The sequence below is a fragment of the Oncorhynchus clarkii genome, chromosome 26 (genome assembly GCF_045791955.1).
Source record: "Oncorhynchus clarkii lewisi isolate Uvic-CL-2024 chromosome 26, UVic_Ocla_1.0, whole genome shotgun sequence".
Classification (NCBI taxonomy): domain Eukaryota; kingdom Metazoa; phylum Chordata; class Actinopteri; order Salmoniformes; family Salmonidae; genus Oncorhynchus; species Oncorhynchus clarkii.
Window position 1 is genome coordinate 22327804 of NC_092172.1, and position 20098 is coordinate 22347901.

General features: G+C 39.8%; 2 protein-coding genes and 1 long non-coding RNA gene across 3 annotated transcripts in view; all 3 read right to left on the bottom strand.

The window, feature by feature from the left end:
• Positions 1-11865: 11865 nt before the first annotated feature.
• Positions 11866-14558, bottom strand: LOC139384579 (intestinal mucin-like protein). The gene is made up of 9 exons (XM_071129411.1): positions 14488-14558; positions 14264-14362; positions 14108-14148; positions 13717-13839; positions 13371-13469; positions 13002-13130; positions 12659-12698; positions 12385-12508; positions 11866-12073 (listed from the first exon to the last, which is right to left on the bottom strand). The coding sequence occupies exons 2-9, from the start codon at positions 14292-14294 to the stop codon at positions 11866-11868; spliced, it is 795 nt and encodes a 264-aa protein (XP_070985512.1). The 5' UTR covers positions 14295-14362; positions 14488-14558.
• LOC139384525 (uncharacterized) lies at positions 14558-16302 on the bottom strand. The gene is made up of 3 exons (XR_011628869.1): positions 16254-16302; positions 15867-15901; positions 14558-14656 (listed from the first exon to the last, which is right to left on the bottom strand). It is a non-coding gene; the product is annotated as an uncharacterized lncRNA (long non-coding RNA).
• Positions 16303-17008: 706 nt separating this feature from the next.
• LOC139384580 (mucin-2-like) overlaps positions 17009-20098 on the bottom strand; it is a 34176-nt gene continuing 31086 nt past the window's right edge. Inside the window, exons 37-41 of the mRNA XM_071129412.1 lie at positions 18484-18701; positions 18179-18350; positions 17696-17943; positions 17287-17470; positions 17009-17199 (exon numbers count right to left, since the gene is read on the bottom strand). Coding sequence (XP_070985513.1) covers positions 17009-17199; positions 17287-17470; positions 17696-17943; positions 18179-18350; positions 18484-18701 — 1013 coding nt within the window. The remainder of the gene's footprint in view (positions 17200-17286; positions 17471-17695; positions 17944-18178; positions 18351-18483; positions 18702-20098) is intronic.

Sequence of the window (20098 nt, forward strand, 5' to 3'; positions counted from 1 at the left end):
CGCTTTTAGAAGTGTATTTGATTTACACAGCAGTATGTCCAGACCAAGGAGCATTTGAAGCATGATGTGACCCATTCAATATTTACAGCGAACCTAAGGCTCAATTCAAACCGTATTGCCAAAGTTCAGCGCTATCATGCAATTTAATTTTAAAGGGACTGTTCTTGCGTTCGCAGAGTTTGTGTTCATGGTAAACGCTGCATATGTCGGCTCAATCGGAAATTACCTTCACATTTCAAGTACGGCGATAGGGATTGAATCGAGCCCCTAGTTTACCAAAAGCTGCATTTGACAAGTGAGTCAAACAGCTGCAAGGGGCTAACAATTGTAAAATCAATGTTTCATGTTCTTCTGTGCCTGAACTACTTTGATGTTCTATGAATTGCGTAGGTGGGGTCAAATCTTATGAAATGCTCAGCCCTGGCTGACACATGCAACAGGCCTGAAGATTCCTTAATCAAGTGTCATCTGCTGTCTTAACCAAACACATTGAATTCCGATGACAGTTCAGTTCCTATTTTACATATTTAGGCATCAAATTTTTCCTGTCAGTACTATTTGAATAATATCAGACATACTTACCACAACTATTATTTTAACGATATGCATACGTTTTTGACTGTATTCTGTTCCCGATCTAAATTTGGTTTGAAAAGTATTAACTCGCTCCCAGTGTGGGGAGTGCTTTATGTATTTATAACACTATAAACTATGCTACAACCACTCATGATAACAATCACTAATGATAATGATACAAAGTTACAGATTTTTCACCACAAATGTGTAACATTTTCAAATTTAGAAGGAACAAATGTGTATAAGGAACAGAAATAGGATGAATAATGTAATCATATGATCGTAGTAAATGTGTTTGCTGCCCTAAAACAGAAAACAGGAGAACCGTTATTACTGATTGCGTAACAACTGCTACTGTATGCCTACTGTCGAATTCTTCAAAATGCTTTTGTAATACATTTAATTAATGTTCTGTGTGTTAGTACATTTATGAGTAGCTAATACATGTTATTTTTTTACATAATGAGATTTTACGCAAAATATATATGTTATCAAATCTGAAAGTGACTTGTGGTTACAGCTTTTAAAACCTATCGACCTGCTGAGTGTCAATCATCATAATCATTTGGTATTGTCCTGAATAATTACTAGTTGTAATTAACAATTAGTCTGATTTATGAAATAATATGTAGATTTTACAGATTTGTCAGACTTTAAAAATGTAGAATAATTGTATTATAATTATAATCAGAACAGTTTCTGATATAGGCAAATTAATGAATATTCTACCAACCTGTTTGTGTTGATCTGATCAGTAGTACCAGGCATATCAGCCTCCATATCGGTGTATCCTTGGTTGTCCCCATGGTGATCCTGTGGGTAGTGAACAGGTCCTGCACAGGTGATATGAGAGAGGTGCTTAGGATGGATCTGGTCTTTATAACCACCTGTATTTGAGGAGGGACCTTAAAGGTTAAAACAAAGGTGGGGCCAAAGGTTAAACATGACTCAATGACGACTTTAAGACTTCAATGTTCTGTCTTATGAGGTTTTTAAGTACATTAACAGTGCGTTAAGCATGAGCATTTACATACAGATTTAGCTGTTCATTAAGTATTCTATCATTGGGAATTGTTGTGTACCCCTATTGTTATTATAAACTCAGGTGGTTCATAATGTCCTTTATTATAGACCTATCTATACATCTATATTGCACAAGATAAGTTACTTAATAGTCTTACAGTGAGGGGAAAAAGTGTTTGATCCCCTGCTGATTTTGTATGTTTGCCCACAGACAAAGAAATTATCAGTCTATAATTTTAATGGTAGGTTTATTTGAACAGTGAGAGACAGAATAACAACAACAAAATCCAGAAAAACGCATGTCAAAAATGTTATAAATTGATTTGCATTTTAATGAGGGAAATAAGTATTTGACCCGTCTCAATCAGAAAGATTTCTGGCTCCCAGGTGTCTTTTATAGAGGTAACGAGCTGAGATTAGGAGCACACTCTTAAAGGGAGTGCTACTAATCTCAGTTTGTTACCTGTATAAAAGACACCTGTCCACAGAAGCAATCAATCATTCAGATTCCAAACTCTCCACCATGGCCAAGACCAAAGAGCTCTCCGAGGATGTCAGGGACAAGATTGTAGACGTGCACATGGTTGGAATGGGCTACAAGACCATCTCCAAGCAGCTTGGTGAGAAGGTGACAACAGTTGGTGCGATTATTCGCAAATTGAGGCTACATGCAAGATCTCACCTCGTGGAGTTGCAATGATCATGAGAACGGTGAGGAATCAGCCCAGAACTACACGGGAGGATCTTGTCAATGATCTCAAGGCAGCTAGGACCGTAGTCACCAAGAAAACAATTGGTAACACACTACACCGTGAAGGACTGAAATCCTGCAGCTCCCGCAAGGTCCACCTTCTCAAGAAAGCACATATACATGCCCGTCTGAAGTTTGCCAATGAACATCTGAATGATTCAGAGGACAACTGGGTGAAAGTGTTGTGGTCAGATGAGACCAAAATGGAGCTCTTTGGCATCAACTCAACTCGCCGTGTTTGGAGGAGGTGGAATGCTGCCTATGACCCCAAGAACACCATCCCCACCGTCAAACATGAAGGTGGAAACATTATGCTTTGGGGGTGTTTTTCTGCTTAGGGGACAGGACAACTTCACCGCATCAAAAGGACGATGGACAGGGCCATGTACCGTCAAATCTTGGGTGAGAACCTCCTTCCCTCAGCCAGGGCATTGAAAATTGGTCGTGGATTGCTATTCCAGCATGACAATGACCCAAAACACACGGTCAAGGCAACAAAGGAGTGGCTCAAGAAGAATCACATTAACTAAGGTCCTGGAGTGGCCTAACCAGTCTCCAGACCTTAATCTCATAGAAAATCTGTGGAGGGAGCTGAAGGTTCGAGTTGCCAACCTTAATGACTTGGAGAAGATCTGCAAAAGGGAGTGGGACAAAATCTCTCCTGAGATGTGTGCAAACCTGGTGGCCAACTACAAGAAACGTCTGACCTCTGTGATTGCCAACAAGGGTTTTGACACCAAGTACTAAGTCATGTTTTGCAGAGGGGTCAAATACTTATTTCCCTAATTAAAATACAAATCAATTTATACAATTTTTTTTAATTTTATTTTTTTATTCTGTCTCTCACTGTTCAAATAAACCTACCATTAAAATTATAGACTGATCATTCCTTTGTCAGTTGGCAAATGTACAAAATCAGCAAGGGATCAAATACTTTTTTCCCTCACTGTATGTGATTTCCTTTTTTACAAGGAGAGGTGCCTTACTTCTTTCATTCAATATCTATTTATTTCAGGCATCATCTCCACTTCAGTGGTTTGAGCTTTTGGTATTTGGTATTGTATTAGGATCCCCATTATTCCGAAAGGAGCAGATACTCCTCCTGTTGTCCACAACACAATACATGTTTTTTTCTTTATGTAATATTTATTTTAATGTATAATTACAGATATATTCATAATAAATAAGTAGTGAGGTTTGATCGAACAAAATGGTGTATCTCCACAGCCATCGTAAAGTCAGCCAATGTATAACGGATTAATAATACATTCATCCACTCTATTGGCTCAGTAGCTTGAGCACACATTGTCCAAATGCAAACATTTGACTCTCTGCTGTTGCTCGAAGGAGCCATCAAGCTAATTGTATTCATTGTTAGTATTCATAGGCTAGTGTGACTCACCAAGCTGATCCAGGAACTGCATCCTGATAAAAAATACTAAAAAACATAATTGAAAATAATTTTACATTTGTTTTAACACACTAATGTGCAATTTTGCACAACTATTGTAAGTATTATTTCACAACTATTATAACGTTAATCACTTCAGCTTTCTCATATGGCCACTAAGTCTATCAACAGTATCAACCTATTATTTTTGGGGTGTTTTTAAACTCAACAGGATAGCTAGTTGTATATAGCACATACAGCCCATGCTGTTGCAAAATTAACTTAGCTTCAGTAAAATATTTGCATTTTTTTATGTTTCATAGCATACAGTGGGGCAAAAAAGTATTTAGTCAGCCACCAATTGTGCAAGTTCTCCCACTTAAAAAGATGAGAGGCCTGTAATTTTCATCATAGGTACACTTCAACTATGACAGACAAAATTAGAAAAAAAAATGCAGAAAATCACATTGTAGCATTTTTTATGAATTTATTTGCAAATTATGATGGAAAATAAGTATTTGGTCAATAACAAAAGTTTATCTCAATACTTTGTTATATACCCTTTGTTGGCAATGACAGAGGTCAAACATTTTCTGTAAGTCTTCACAAGGTTTTCACACACTGTTGCTGGTATTTTGGCCCATTCCTCCATGCAGATCTCCTATAGAGCAGGGATGTTTTGGGGCTGTTGCTGGGCAACACAGACTTTCAACTCCCTCAAAAGATTTACTATGGGGTTGAGATCTGGAGACTGGCTAGGCCACTCCAGGACCTTGAAATGCTTCTTACGAAGCCACTCCTTCGTTGCCCGGGCGGTGTGTTTTGGATCATTGTCATGCTGAAAGACCCAGCCACGTTTCATCTTCAATGCCCTTGCTGATGGAAGGAGGTTTTCACTCAAAATCTCACAATATATGGCCCCATTCATTCTTTCCTTTACACGGATCAGTCGTCCTGGTCCCTTTGCAGAAAAACAGCCCCAAAGCATGATGTTTCCACCCCAACTCTGCATTCTTTGTCCTCCAAACACGACGAGTTGAGTTTTTACCAAAAAGTTATATTTTGGTTTCATCTGACCATATGACATTCTCCCAATCTTCTTCTGGATCATCCAAATGCTCTCTAGCAAACTTCAGACGGGCCTGGACATGTACTGGCTTAAGAAGGGGGACACGTCTGGCACTGCAGGATTTGAGTCCCTGGGGGCGTAGTGTGTTACTGATGGTAGGCTTTGTTACTTTTGTCCCAGCTCTCTGCAGGTCATTCACTAGGTCCCCCCGTGTGGTTCTGGGATTTTTGCTCATCGTTCTTGTGATCATTTTGACCCCACGAGGTGAGATCTTGCGTGGAGCCCCAGATCGAGGGAGATTATCAGTGGTCTTGTATGTCTTCCATTTCCTAATAATTGCTCCCACAGTTGATTTCTTCAAACCAAGCTGCTTACCTATTGCAGATTCAGTCTTCCCAGCCTGGTGCAGGTCTACAATTTTGTTTCTGGTGTCCTTTGACAGCTCTTTGGTCTTGGCCATAGTGGAGTTTGGAGTGTGACTGTTTGAGGTTGTGGACAGGTGTCTTTTATACTGATAACAAGTTCAAACAGTTGCCATTAATACAGGTAACGAGTGGAGGACAGAGGAGCCTCTTAAAGAAGAAGTTACAGGTCTGTGAGAGCCAGAAATCTTGCTTGTTTGTAGGTGACCAAATACTTATTTTCCACCATAATTTGCAAATAAATTCATAAAAAATCCTACAATGTGATTTTCTGGATTTTTCTCATTTTGTCTGTCATAGTTGAAGTGTACCTATGATGAAAATTACAGGCCTCTCTCATCTTTTTTAAGTGGGAGAACTTGCACAATTGGTGTCTGACTAAATACTTTTTTGCGCCACTGTATCTATGTTTTCCAAATTCATGTTTGAAAATGTAACATATTTACTTTTTTGTCAAATGTTCCCTGTTCAATTGATGGTTGTCATTTTAAGGCTTATGGTTATTGTTAAGGTTAGACACACCTTTAAACCCTCACTTTAAGCATACACTTTAAAAATGGCAATATGTTACGTGTCTCAACATAAAAGGTGGCTTTTCTTTACGACATATAAAATATCACGCTAAACGACCAGAAAGTACATATTTGACTAAAAACCCATTAAACAAGTTTGCTATACCGGCATGCCTTTCTACATTTCATTTTACTTTGATAATCATTTATTTTACCACCGATGTACATGTAACTGCCAAAATAAAGAAATCACTTGAATAAATGAGGGGTGCAAATTGAAAGCAGGTGCTTCCACACAGATGTGGATCCTGAGTTAATTATGCAATTAACATTCCATCATGTTTAGATTGTGTGTATGGTCTGTGTGTGTGTGTTTCAGTCACCAGATCTCAACACAATTGAACACCTATGGGATATTCTGGAGCCTGAGACAGTGTTTTCCACCGTCATCAACAAAACCACAAATTATGGAATTTGTCATCCCTCCAATGGAGTACCACCAGACACTTGTAGAATTTATGCTGAGGTGCATTGAAGCTTATATAGCGCCTCATGGTGGCCCAACGCCCTATTAAGACACTTTATGTTGGTGTTTCCTTCATTTTGGCAGTTCGGTCAAGCCAAATCCTGATTGGTTTTAGTGGTTTTCCTGCCATGAATGTAACACATGACATTAAATATTGTACCGTCAGGTGATCAACATTTGTTGAAAAATTGCCTTTTTTATTAAGTCAATCATCTAACTTTTTTTATCATCCATTGCTGACAGAGCCAACCAGAGCCGACCAGAGCCGACCAGAGCCGACCAGAGCCGACCAGGCTCTGTCAGCAATGGATGATAAAAAAAGAGCCGACAGAGCCGACCAGAGCCGATTATATCTGTATATGATCATGTCTACATTCATCTGCTAAAGGGAAGAATCTGTTGAAGGTTTGTAGGTTAGTACTTTTTGTATCTGACCCATCTTTACATTGACAATGGAATATTCATAGTGGTCAGTCTGGAATTCATACAGAGCTCAAACCTCACTACCGTACCTAGGGCACTCTTCCAAAATGTTATTGACTGATTTATGCCTGATAACTGGCCCAACCTTTAAATGGCTTTCACACTACCTAGGCTATGGCATATACCCTTGTGTCTACACCCCAGGTGTTTTTTTCCTAACAAAGCCTTCGCTGACTGAATAGCCTTCCCCACGCATCCCCACCTAGGTCTTGCCAGAGGCTGTGTGCGGCTCCACCTTACCCAAAGACTTCAACAATGTTTGATGATTTTAGCAGCTCCGGGTTGTGTATTTGGCTGCTCTATCGTCATAGCTACACTTGTTTTTTGTATAGAACCATTACTACACAATCTCTGGGTAAATAGATTGAGGTTGAGAGTAAACTCAATTCAGCATACAGAAGTAATATCATACAGAGCAAGCTGATGAGCACTCTGAATAACTCAAACAAACTGTGATGATTTATGGGTGACAGCTTAATGTCAAGTGTAACTACAGGTTAGATTGAGGTAGGTTGAAAGAGGAACCTTTATGTAAAAGTAAGTGTAATATTAAAACATGTTGAATAGAGTGGGAGAAATGAATCATAATTAACTGTCCAGTGTGGAGCACACAATGTTGTTTAGCTTCTTAGGTGGGACTTTCAATGTTGATTCAGAGTCAATACAGTTGTTGATCTAATTACAATTTAAATGCATATCTAATCCACTGTGGCACCTCAAGGCATAATCTTCTAAATATATGTAATGTCCTGTACATAGCAATTGGCACTACACTGACTTTGATTGAAATCGATTTTATGTTTGTCAAGTGCTTTGACTGTGGTGGTCTATTGAAGGGCCCATTATTCCATTATCCATCATTCTGTTTCAGGTAAGGGTTTCAAGAAACTGTAGAGAGTATTTCTCATTTTAAAGAGCCATTGAAGCCTCAACTAACCAAAAGCTGTCAGCAAAATGTCCCTTTGGACACCAACACTTATCGTGCCAGTTGTAGACAAGTCAGTATAACATGATCATGCTATAAAGCAGGCAGAGTGCTCTTTTCTGCAATATTAGTTTTGATTTGAATGAGTATATTGATCCACTTTTTGTGTGATTGTTGTGAGGCTACAACATCAGTAAGATAAGTCATCTGTAACAGAGGACTGGTTATAATAGCGAAAGAGTTTTATAATTCCCTCCAACTAAGGTGGGAACCTTCCCATTTCTGTTCACGCAGTTTGACAAACACTATCAAAATAATTTGAAAGAAATAATTTAAGCGCATAAAAAAAACTGTGTTTGTTTTATATAATCACACATGCCACATTACAGACCCCCCTCTGCCCCCAGCTGTGCCCTGGACACCATATGTGAATTAATTGCCCCCCATTTATCTTCAGAGTTTGTACTGTTAGGTGACCTAAACTGGGATATGCTTAACACCCCGGCAGTCCTACAATCTAAGCTAGATGCCCTCAATCTCACACAAATTATCATGGAACCTACCAGGTATAACCTCAAACCCTCATAGTACACCTCTGCTGTCTTCAACCAGGATCTCAGCGATCACTGCCTCATTGCCTGCGTCCGTTATGGGTATGCGGTCAAACGACCACCCCTCATCACTGTCAAACTCTCCTTTAAACACTTCAGCGAGCAGGCCTTTCTAATCGACCTGGCCCGGATATCCTGGAAGGATATTGACCTCATGCCGTTATTCTTTAAAAGTGCCTTCCTCACCATCTTAAATAAGCATGCCCCATTCATTTTTTTTAACCAGGAACAGATATAGCCCTTGGTTCACTCCAGACCTGACTGCCTTTGACCAGCACAAAAACATCCCGTGCCGTACTGCATTAGCATCAAATAGCCCCCGCGATATGCAACTTTTCAGGGAAGTTAGGAACCAATATACACAGGCAGTTAGGAAAGCAAAGGCTACAATTTTCATCCAGAAATGTGCATCCTGTAGCACAAACTCCCAACAGTTCTGGGACACTGTAAAGTCCATGGAGAATAAGAGCACCTCCTCCCAGCTGCCCACTGCACTGAGGCTAGGAAACACTGTCACCACCAATAAATCTACGATAATTGAGAATTTCAATAAGCATTTTTCTACGGCTGGCCATGCTTTCCACCTGGCTACCCCTTCCCCGGCCAACAACTCTGCACCCCCCACAGCAACTTGCCCAAGCCTCCCCCACTTCTCCTTCACCCAAATCCAGATAGCTGATGTTCTGAAGAGCTGCAAAATCTGGACCCCTACAATCAGCTAGGCTAGACAATCTGCACCCTCTCTTTCTAAAATTGTCTGCCTCAATTGTTGCAACCCCTATTACTAGCCTGTTCAACCTCTCTTTCGTATCGTCTGGGATCCCTAAAGATTGGCAAGCTGCCGCGGTCATCCCCCTCTTCAAAGAGGGAGACAATCTAGACCCAAACTGTTACAGAACTATATCTATCCTACCCTGCCTTTCTAAGCTTTCTTCGAAAGCCAAGTTAACAAACAGATCACCGACCATTTCGAATCCCACGTACCTTCTCCGCTATGCAATCTGGTTTCCGAGCTGATCATGAGTGCACCTCAGCTATGCTCAAGGTCCTAAATGATATCATAACTGCCATCGATAAAAGACAATACTTTGCAGCCGTATTTATTGACCTGGCTTTCTACTCTGTCAATCATCGCATTCTTATCGGCAAACTCAACAGCCTTGGTTTCTCAAATGACTGCCTCGTCTGGTTCACCAACTTCTTCTCAGATAGAGTTCAGTGTGTCAAATCGGAGGGCCTGTTGTCCGGACCTCTGGCCCGGACCTCTGGCAGGCACTATGGAGATAACACTGTGTTCAACTCTCGGGCCGACTCTTTTCTCTGTATACATCAATGATGTCGCTCTTGTTGCTGATGATTCTCTTCTCCACCTCTACGCAGACGACACCATTCTGTATACTTCTGGCCCTTCTTTGGACACTGTGTTAACAAACCTAAAAAAAAAGCTAAAATGCCATTCAACACCCCTTCCGTGGCCTCCAACTGCTCTTAAATGCAAGCAAAACTAAATTCATTATTTTCAACCAATCGCTGCCCGCACCTGCCTGCCCGTCTCGCATCACTACTCTGGACGGTTCTGACTTAGAATATGCGGACAATTACAAATACCTAGGTGTCTGGTTAGATTGTAAATTCTCCTTCCAGACTCACATTAAGCATCTCCAATCCAAAATTAAATCTGGAATCAGCTTCCTATTTCTCAACAAAGCATCCTTCACTCATGCTGCCAAACATAGCCTCGTAAAACTGACTATCCTACCGATCCTTGACTTCGGCGATGTCATTTACAAAATAGCCTCCAACACTCTACTCAGCAAATTGGATGCAGTCTATCACAGTGCCATCCGTTTTGTCACCAAAGCCCCATTTATTACCCACCACTCCGACCTATATGCTCTCGTTGGCTGGCCCTCGTCTCAAATTCATCACCAAACCCACTGGCTCCAGGTCATCTATAAGTCTTTGCTAGGTAAAGCCTCGCCTTATCTCAGCTCACTAGTCACCATCGCAGCACCCACCCATAGCACCCTGTCCAGCAGGTATATTTCACTGGTCACCCCCAAAGCCAAATTCTCCTTTGGCCGCCATTCCTTCCAATTCTCTACTGCCAATGACTGGAACCAATTGCAAAAATCACTGAAGATGGAGACTCATATCTTCTTCACTAACTTTAAGCATCAGTTGTCAGAGCAGCTTACAGATCATTGCACCTGTACACAGCCCATCTGTAAATAGCCCATCCAACTTCCTCATCCCCATATTGTTTTTTTTCCCCCTTTGCACCCCAGTATCTCTACTTGCACATTCATCTACTGCACATCTAACACTTGTGGTTAATTGCTAAATTGTAATTATTTCGCCGCTATGGCCTATTTATTGCCTTAACTCCGTAATCTCACTTTATTTGCACACACTGTATATAGACTTTTCTATTGTGTTATTGACTGTACATTTATTTATTCCATGTGTAACTTTGTGTTGTTGTTTGTGTCGCACTGCTTTGCTTTATCTTGGCCAGGTCACAGTTGTAAATGAGAACTACCTGGTTAAATAAAGGTGAAATATATAATATAATTTATATAATCACACATGCCCATGTATTTCACTTTGTTTTATATAATCACACATGCCCCATGTAATTCCCTTTGTTTTATATAATCACACATGGCCCATGTGTTCCCCTTTGTTTTATATAATCATACATGCCCCATGTAATTCCCTTTGTTTTATATAATCACACATGGCCCATGTGTTCCCCTTTGTTTTATATAATCACACATGGCCCATGTGTTCCCCTTTGTTTTATATAATCACACAAGCCCCATGTAATTCCCTTTGTTTTATATAATCACACATGCCCCATGTAATTCCCTTTGTTTTATATAATCACACATGGCCCATGTATTTCCCTTTGCATTTTGTACATTTTGTACACCTGGTACATTTCAAATGAAATTATCTGTTTTTTGTTTTCGGTGAAACCACGGGACAATTATTGCCCGGACAAAATAGTTTCTATTTTGTATACTTTATTTAATATGATAGATGAGTTAGGACAAATATTTGATTACTTTATTTGTCCATCAAAGTGGAAAATGTGTCTTTAGTACTGTATAGGGAGGAGCACAGTGTCAGCCTCAGTGCTGCCCCTGGAGATATGTAGAGGTTAACTAAGTGTGTTGCTCAAGAACAACAGTAGGAAGTGATGCCAGGGATCTGAAACCAGCAACCTTCTGATTACTGATCCGTTTCTCTAACCTAACACCATCTCAAATTGAAATAAGTGTTTGACACTTTGAATTGTGGTTGTTTGTCTGGAAGAGGATAGGCCATTGTTGAACTGGGTGTCTGCAATCAAATATTTCTCAACAGAATTTCAAAAAGGAATGAAAACGAGAATGTGGTATATATGCACAGCCTATTGCCAACTTTATTTTGGCAAAAATAAAATAAAAAATGAATACGAAGCTGAAACAATTTCTCCTACTTTTAGCAGATTACTTTGCAGGAACATGAACAAGTTGAACATAAATAGAAAACTAATCTAAGCAGTAAAGGGATGGTAGTGGAGAGTCATTCATCTTCTCCTGCGTCGTGACCTTGTGACCTGGGTCTCCTCCGGGGTCACGCACTCTGTCCTCTGGCAGCCACATTTATTGATGTGGATGTAGGAGTGGTTGAACTTTGAACCGTCTGGGCAGATCATCTCCACTTCCTTCTTGGTGGTGGATTCTTCCCGACAGCAGGTACAAGAGCGCTCCATCCTGTTGGCCTCAAGAGAATACCTGAAAACAGAAAGGAGAGATGATGTCATTATGTGGAAGTAATGATTGTAGCAGTTGTAATTATGTAACATTGGCTGCGTTTACACAGGCTGCCTAATTCTGATCTTTCTGACCAATCAGATGAGCTCTTTTGCCAATAATTGGGAAAAATATCAGAATTGGGCTGCCTTTGTAAACACAGCCATTGTAACATAACATATTACTGAAAATATAATTTGTAGTTTGCATTTAGACAGGCAGCCGGATTCTGTTTTATTGGGAGGAATGTGTTAGTGTTCCTGAAATATTTCAGGAATGATCAAAATACTCACATGGCGTAGGTGACACAGGATCCACTGCATGTTGTCACTTCCACCGTGTTTGCAGACTTGCAGCCATTGCTGTCCAGGTACACTTTGCTCTTTGTCACGTTGCATGGCTTAGTTATTGGAATACCTGCACATAAAAGTGACATTTTCAAATGAATTAACGTTAATCATCCTGAGGACCATGGCAATAGCTAAAACACTTTCCCCAATGCCTGATAAAGGGCAAGAATGATTTACAAATGTCTATCAAAAAGGATGGTGTTAAAAAGACACTCACAGCCATGGCAGCAACCATCTGGAGCAATGACTTCAGTTCCCTTAAAAACAAGAAAATGGAAGAAAAAACAAGAACATTTTTAAGTCACTGACGTAGCATTTACCAAACTGTCTCCACATATTTTTCAGTGCAGTGTTCTTGTATTGTTCACTTTAAGCAACAGGTGTCAATAACCTCACATAAATACACAGTAGGCATACTATATTAAGCAACAGGCCTTGGTCTGAGTGACTGGGCATGTTTAAACTTTATTTCACAAATTATTTTGCACATTGTCCAGTTGTTTTTAAATGGGCCAGTTATCCGGGCCCAGATAATTTGCCAGATGGTTATTGTAACTCACGGGTACGCAGTCTTCTGGGTGGAAGACAGGGCACACAGTCTTAGCCTCGATTGGGATGAGTTGGTCCTGAATCTTTACGCACTCATACTTGAGACACTTGTCTCCCGATGGTATCCAGATGGAACCAGGCTGTAGAGGTGAGAATATGAAAGATATCAACAGGAGATTCTTCAAATGATATACGATATACTGTATCATTGCTAAGATAGTTATTTTGCATAAAACTTTATTGCTACAGTAAAATTACATGTTGATGTTTTTAAATAATCAAGTGAAATAGGACTGATATGTTTTACGAATTGTAAAAAAAAAAAAAATACAATTTGAGAATCTGTGATAGATAAATAATGCGTCTTGATGCTATTTTACCTGAATAGTGTGTGTGGTGTTATCTGGCAGCATAACCACACAGCTTGTCTGTACACACTTCCCACAACACTGCCCAGGAACGGCTTGATGATCATAGCCCTGAAAGGAAGAAGACAGACCAGAGAGGAGAAAACCTTTATGATGTGCACATGATCTCTCTTATACCAATGTGTGATCCTTGTAACTCACTAGTAATTACACTTATCCAGTAGTAGTCCAATAGTGGACACAGAGGAATCAGTGTTATTATAATATTTTGACATGGATAAGAACTCACATTACACTAAGTATGTTGAATTACATAATGAGGCCAAAGGGTGTCGATGCGTCAATGGAGATCACTTACCTGCTGGCAGTGAGTGTCACATTCAGTAGGATGACACTCAATGATATGTAGATGGCTTTGGGCATCTACACTGTCACCACACACACAATTCTTACACTTGTCCTCAGGAACATTGGCACCAGGCTGGAATGAGAAAATATGATATTTGTATCTAAAGTCTATGAATTGAGACACTTTTTTTGTCCTATCTAATCTCATAAATGGATTGACCAAAAACATTGTTGGCACCCTGATAGAGGCCTCTAATTGCTTAAAGGAGGAATTTGCATAGTTTAACTTGTTTTTTAATTAATGTATGCAAGTAAAAATAACGTTGTACTCTTTAATTAAGTTGATAATTTAGAAGTGGTGGGACTGGCCAAAATGAAAATAGCATAGAATGCATTCTCACCTGATATTCAGTGTTGTTAAACACACAGACATCCTTTGGCACTGTGGGGCAAAGAACATGGATAATCATTCAATAATGCAACTAACCTGTTGGGATTTCTAGGATATGCACAAATACTGTACACGCACACTCAAACACATGCAGACGCAAACTCACCGCATTGATAAGTTAGGCAGCAGACTCCCATAGTTGCCTCTGTCTCGAATCCGACTGGGCAAGTTATCTTGGAAGTAGAGCATCGTGTGACATCACACTCTGTTTGGAAAGAAAAAACTATTGTTTTAAAAACTATGCGAATGGCCACAGTGGTTGGATTTTTTTTTTTACCGAGATGTTAAAAAGCCCACATATAAAGCACATTATCCAAACAAGTCACTCACCGCATTTGTCCTTTTGACAACAGTCAACGGTTTCTACGACCTTAACTTGGCCCTCCTGATCACAGGTGAGAGGAGGCTGATGTTGGCATGCCATAGGCTGGCACTGGATTTCCAGACTGTACGGGTCACACACACACTCCTGGCAGTTGCTCACCCAGGTCTCATTAGCCTGCAATGAGGAACAATTTAAGTACACTAAGGCTTGTATGGACACTACCAGTACAAAGTTCAATCATTCAGTGTGTGGAATTAGTAATTACTGAAGCGCTTTGAGGTTTTATGAAAGCACTATAGAATTGTAATACATTATTATTATTATTATTATAATTATTATTATTGCATACATTACTATACATGATTGCCAAAAGTGAAATACAAGCTACATTACCTTTTTTTTCAATTTTCGTCTATATTACATACTCAAATCTAACTGCCTGTAGCTCAGTCACTGAAGCAAGGATATGCATATTCTTGGTACCATTTGAACGGAAACACTTTGAAGTTTGTGGACATTTTTGTCAAAAATGAAAAAGGCATGCTGTCGTACAAGGTTAGTAGCTACAGTTTACGACATATACATGGTTTCTGGATACTCCCGTTAAGCCCAGCTCATTGGATATCTAGCTAGCTTTGTTTGACCCCGATTGGTGCTTATTTGACAAAGATACAGTTGTTCAAGTGATGGTCGCCCGAGTCATCGGCGTGCCATGAAGGCGTCGCTCTCTGACCAAATATGGTGTTCTATAGGATATACTACACCCCTAATGATATAGTGAAGTCTTGTTACCTTCTAGGATCTCTGAGGAATACATACGAATGTGATTTGACTCATTGAAACAACATTTAAGGTGAGATTTTCACAGATTCCTTTCTTTGCAAATTGAACGAGTGGAAATATAAAATAGATTGTGCGTGCTATATGGACCTTTTTAGGATAGGAAAAGGGATTTTATTAAACAAAACGACACTTCATGTTATCTCTGGGACCCTTTGGATAGTAAATCAGAGCAAGATTTCAGAATATAAGTATACATTTTACCTTCAGAGGTGAATTTATCAAACCTATCACAGTGAAAAAATTGTGTTGTTGTTAGGAGCTCTACTCAAACAATTGCATGGCATTTTTTTGCAGTAATAGCTACTGTAAATTGGACAGTGCAGTTATATTAACAGGAATTTAAGCTTTCAGCCGATATAAGACACTTATATTTACCGACATTTGTTGTTTCTCTAAAATCTGCGATCTTGACATAACGCGCTGCATGATTTACAACTGTCCCATTGATGGGACGCCGATCCTTAAGTTAATGTGTATATCAGAAATGAATAGTTTCTCTTCCCTGCTTAAACCTGTGAGTGAAATTCAAACACAATTTTACCTCTTTCCATTCTCCATTTGGCAATGGGCAAATATCTAATGAACCAAAGAGAAAAAAATACATTACAAAAACTAAGTAATTGAAATACATTCCACAACTTCATTTTGATGATGCATTTTATATACCGGAAGCACTTGAGGAAATCAATATCAATCAAAATAAACCAAAACCCGCACAATTGAAGTATCTGTGAAAAATGCTGTGGATATTTTTTGTTTGTTATACAAAAAGCTGATCCAGCTTTCAAAAGACCACTACAGTAGCAACGAACAATTAACACTTTGTCCTTCCCAAAGTGAAGGTCAGCAGGATGTAGCTACTATCACAGCACCATACAGTAAGTCACCACACCCTCATTATACAATGCTGTTATTTGACCATTCTTACCACAGCTGGGGATACAGTAGTTTGAGCTGGAACTCATAAGAGTGGTCCCAGGGGGACAATAACATCCCTCCAATTGTATATCTCCCATGACACTGAACTCATTTTGAGTCTGGATGAATTTGAAATTGTACCTGCAGAGATATTCAAAAAATGTTTCAATAGCTGAAAGACTTTTGCCCATTATTATACCCATCCACTGAACAACAACAGCATTATACATACCAGGCATTACAGGTTGGTTCAACTTGTGGACCGCAGGCTTTATAAACCTTGGGTTTCTCACATGTGAAGTCTGTAGCGGGGGAGATAAAAAGGTTAATAACCAATAAGCAACATCATAGAAAAGCTATCTGAGCTTTATGGTCTTGAGGAGTGACCTACTTACCACATTGTCCATTTGTATAATTTCTCCACTCAATACAGACTCCTGCTTGTGCACATGCATCAGCATAGGTCTGCAAGCTGGTGCAGCCAATGGTAACATCATCCATATTACACGCATCAAAGATACATGCCACAAGGAATGGCTCGTAGGGGATTATCTTATGGCAACTCTCAAAGACCCTAGAAAAGATGTCACGCTTCAGTTAGAGTAGATACTTAAATATGATAATTCACTTTGTTTTGTCATCAGGCTTTGTCAAATGATTGCCGTGTTTTAGTATGTCAAGTTACTGTTGGCACTGAGATTATTATGATTGGGAGGTTATCGATCCGACAGAAGAGCTAGGTTTACTGTAAATACTAATTGCTACTTACTTGCTTTGAATGAGATGACAAATGGGTGGATCACAGCCTCGTGGTGGTGTCGGCTCTGGTGGTGGTGGTGTGCACTGACTGTTATTGTGGTCAGCAACATGCCATTGGTGTGCCATGTCAGGACAAGATGAATCGATAGTCCTATTTGGCAAGCGGCAGTCATCTGTCCGGTTGTTGTCACATGTACCTGAATAAGATTGAAAACCATTGTTAGACAATGAGACATCATGGGGTAATCATCTTAACAAAGTGACCATAAAACACCTGTACTCACCACACTGTCCCTCAGTGTTGCCACTGAACTTGTCCCAGGGCAGGTATATGCTAAACATAAGACCAGTGAATGACACCTTGGCATTAATTGCTGGTATGACTAAAAGGGTCTCAATTCCGTTGTCTGTGATGCGGAAGTCCTTGGTCTCATATGCTGGGATGATGCGTTTCTGGTTGACATAAATCTAGGACCAAAATATTAAGAGATGGACAAAATGGTTACAATAATTCAATATTTTTATACCCAATAGTATTCTAGAACTGTATCCTATATCTAATACATAAAGGAAGTATATCAATCTTAAATGGAAGCTAATCAATATCTAAGCTAAACCCAAAACGAATCCCTCTTAAATGAAAAAACGACTGAAAATGTCTTGAACATACAGTATTTGAGATATTTTAATTACCAGACTTGTGAAATCTCCATCAACGTCCTTCTTGGTCATGAATATCTTGTAAGATTGATAATAAATTGTCAGAGACTGAGGACAGGAAAGTCCATCTGGGGCATCACAATAGTAATTGTCGATTACAACACTGAAGTTGTACTTTGGCAGGATTTCTTTGACCAAGACGTAAGAACAATTTCCTTGGAAGCCATAGTATGTTCCATCAAAGGTGACATAGTGAGGGTCTCCCCAACCATAGCAGATACCTTTGTAAGAAGAGAATGATTAGCATTTAAAAGGACACAGATGTGGAATGTTTTATGCAAAATTAATGGTGCTGTGCTGAACGTTTTCCAATGTTAGACATGCATATACATTTACTGCTGGTAACTATTAGATAAACCTAAACAAGTCAAACTAAAATCAATGGCTAAAGTAGAATTTGTGACACAAAGAGTAAACATATCTATTTTTTTGGGGGGGGGGGGGTGGTAAACTTACATTGACACTCATAGTGGAAACAGCATCCAGATTCGTCAAACACTTGGATTGGAGGATAGTTATTTTCACATGTTATAGGCTTCGGAGTCTCACAATGTACATGCTCATAACTAACTTTCCCGTTGGTGCATGTTCCGTTGGTGCATTGGTTATGTTTCCAGCTGTCACCATTCTACAAACACAGAAATATATTAGGCCTACATGAAATGTCCATAAAATCATTCAATTATTTTTGTAATGTAATCATCCCTTTGTACATAATAATTCCTATGCAACAAAAGTTATTATCTATAGCAGAGTAAAACCTGTCTTGGAGGATGGTCATGGTCACAGTTCTTCTCAGATGGATATGTTACATGCGGAACTGTTATTGTTGGGGGCTGTGAAGTGGTTGGTGAAGTAGGAGTAACTGGGGTAGTTGATGTACCACAGCTGGTCAAATGTGTTTCTATTTCACAAGTCTTGTTGCAGAGACCAATGTAGCACCATCCATCATGGTCAGAGACATTATAAACAATTGAGCCTGAAAGTAATTTGAGGTGTAATCATTAAGCAAGTTTTCCAACTTAACATGTGAAATGACATACAAATTGAACATCACTAATAGCTGAACTAATAGTACAAAAGGTTTCAAACTTGGAAAGGTGAAAAATAAAACTTACCAATGAGGAAATCAGTATGATTGAAATGGCAAAAAGAACAATGATGGGGTAATGTGACTGGAATCGAAGGTTTCGCTGTTTCACCAGTTATTACAAAAAAGGGAGTTGTAGGAATAATAGTAGTGGTGGGAGGCTGAGTTGTTGTTTTTGTTGTAGATGGAACTGTTGACGTTGAGGTTGTAGTAGTGGGTGTAGGAGTAGTGATGTGAGGACCTGTCGTTGTTGTGGTGGTTGGGATGTGTGTTGTGGTTCCACATTGACAACATTTCACCCGAATCTCATAATCAAAGCACTTTTGCTGAAGACCTTGCATATTGTTTTGACAAATCAGTCCAACGGATGGATTGCAAGTCACGTCTTGGCCAAGCTGCGAGATCTGAAGTCCAGGGTATTGTTTTGCTCTACATTCAACTGCCTCTGGAGCTGAGCAAATGTGATAACCAGCAGAAATGATGCTCTTAATGGATTCATTATCTCCACCTTCAGAGCCAGACGTTGGCTGACCAAGGTTGATCCAGTCTGACCACACACATTTTTCTTCACCACCGCATGTGGTCGGTGTTACTCCTGTTGAGGTTGATGTAGGAGTAGTGGTTAGAGTTGTACTAGGGCTGGGAGTCTGAGTTGTTGTTTTTGTTGTAGGTGGAGCTGTTGATGTTGACGTTGTAGTAGTGGGTGTAGGAGTAGTGATGTGAGGACCTGTCGTTGTTGTGGTGGTGGTTGGGATGTGTGTTGTGGTTCCACATTGACAACATTTCACCCGAATCTCATAATCAAAGCACTTTTGCTGAAGACCTTGCATATTGTTTTCACAAATCAGTCCAACGGATGGATTGCAAGTCACGTCTTGGCCAAGCTGCGAGATCTGAAGTCCAGGGTATTGTTTTGCTCTACATTCAACTGCCTCTGGAGCTGAGCAAATGTGATAACCAGCAGAAATGATGCTCTTAATGGATTCATTATCTCCACCTTCAGAGCCAGACGTTGGCTGACCAAGGTTGATCCAGTCTGACCACACACATTTTTCTTCACCACTGCATTGGGTAGGTGTTACTCCTGTTGATGTATGAGTAGTGGTTAGAGTTGTACTAGGGCTGGGAGTCTGAGTTGTTGTTTTTGTTGTAGGTGGAGCTGTTGATGTTGACGTTGTCGTAGTGGGTGTAGGAGTAGTGATGTGAGGACCTGTCGTTGTTGTGGTGGTGGTTGGGATGTGTGTTGTGGTTCCACATTGACAACATTTCACCCGAATCTCATAATC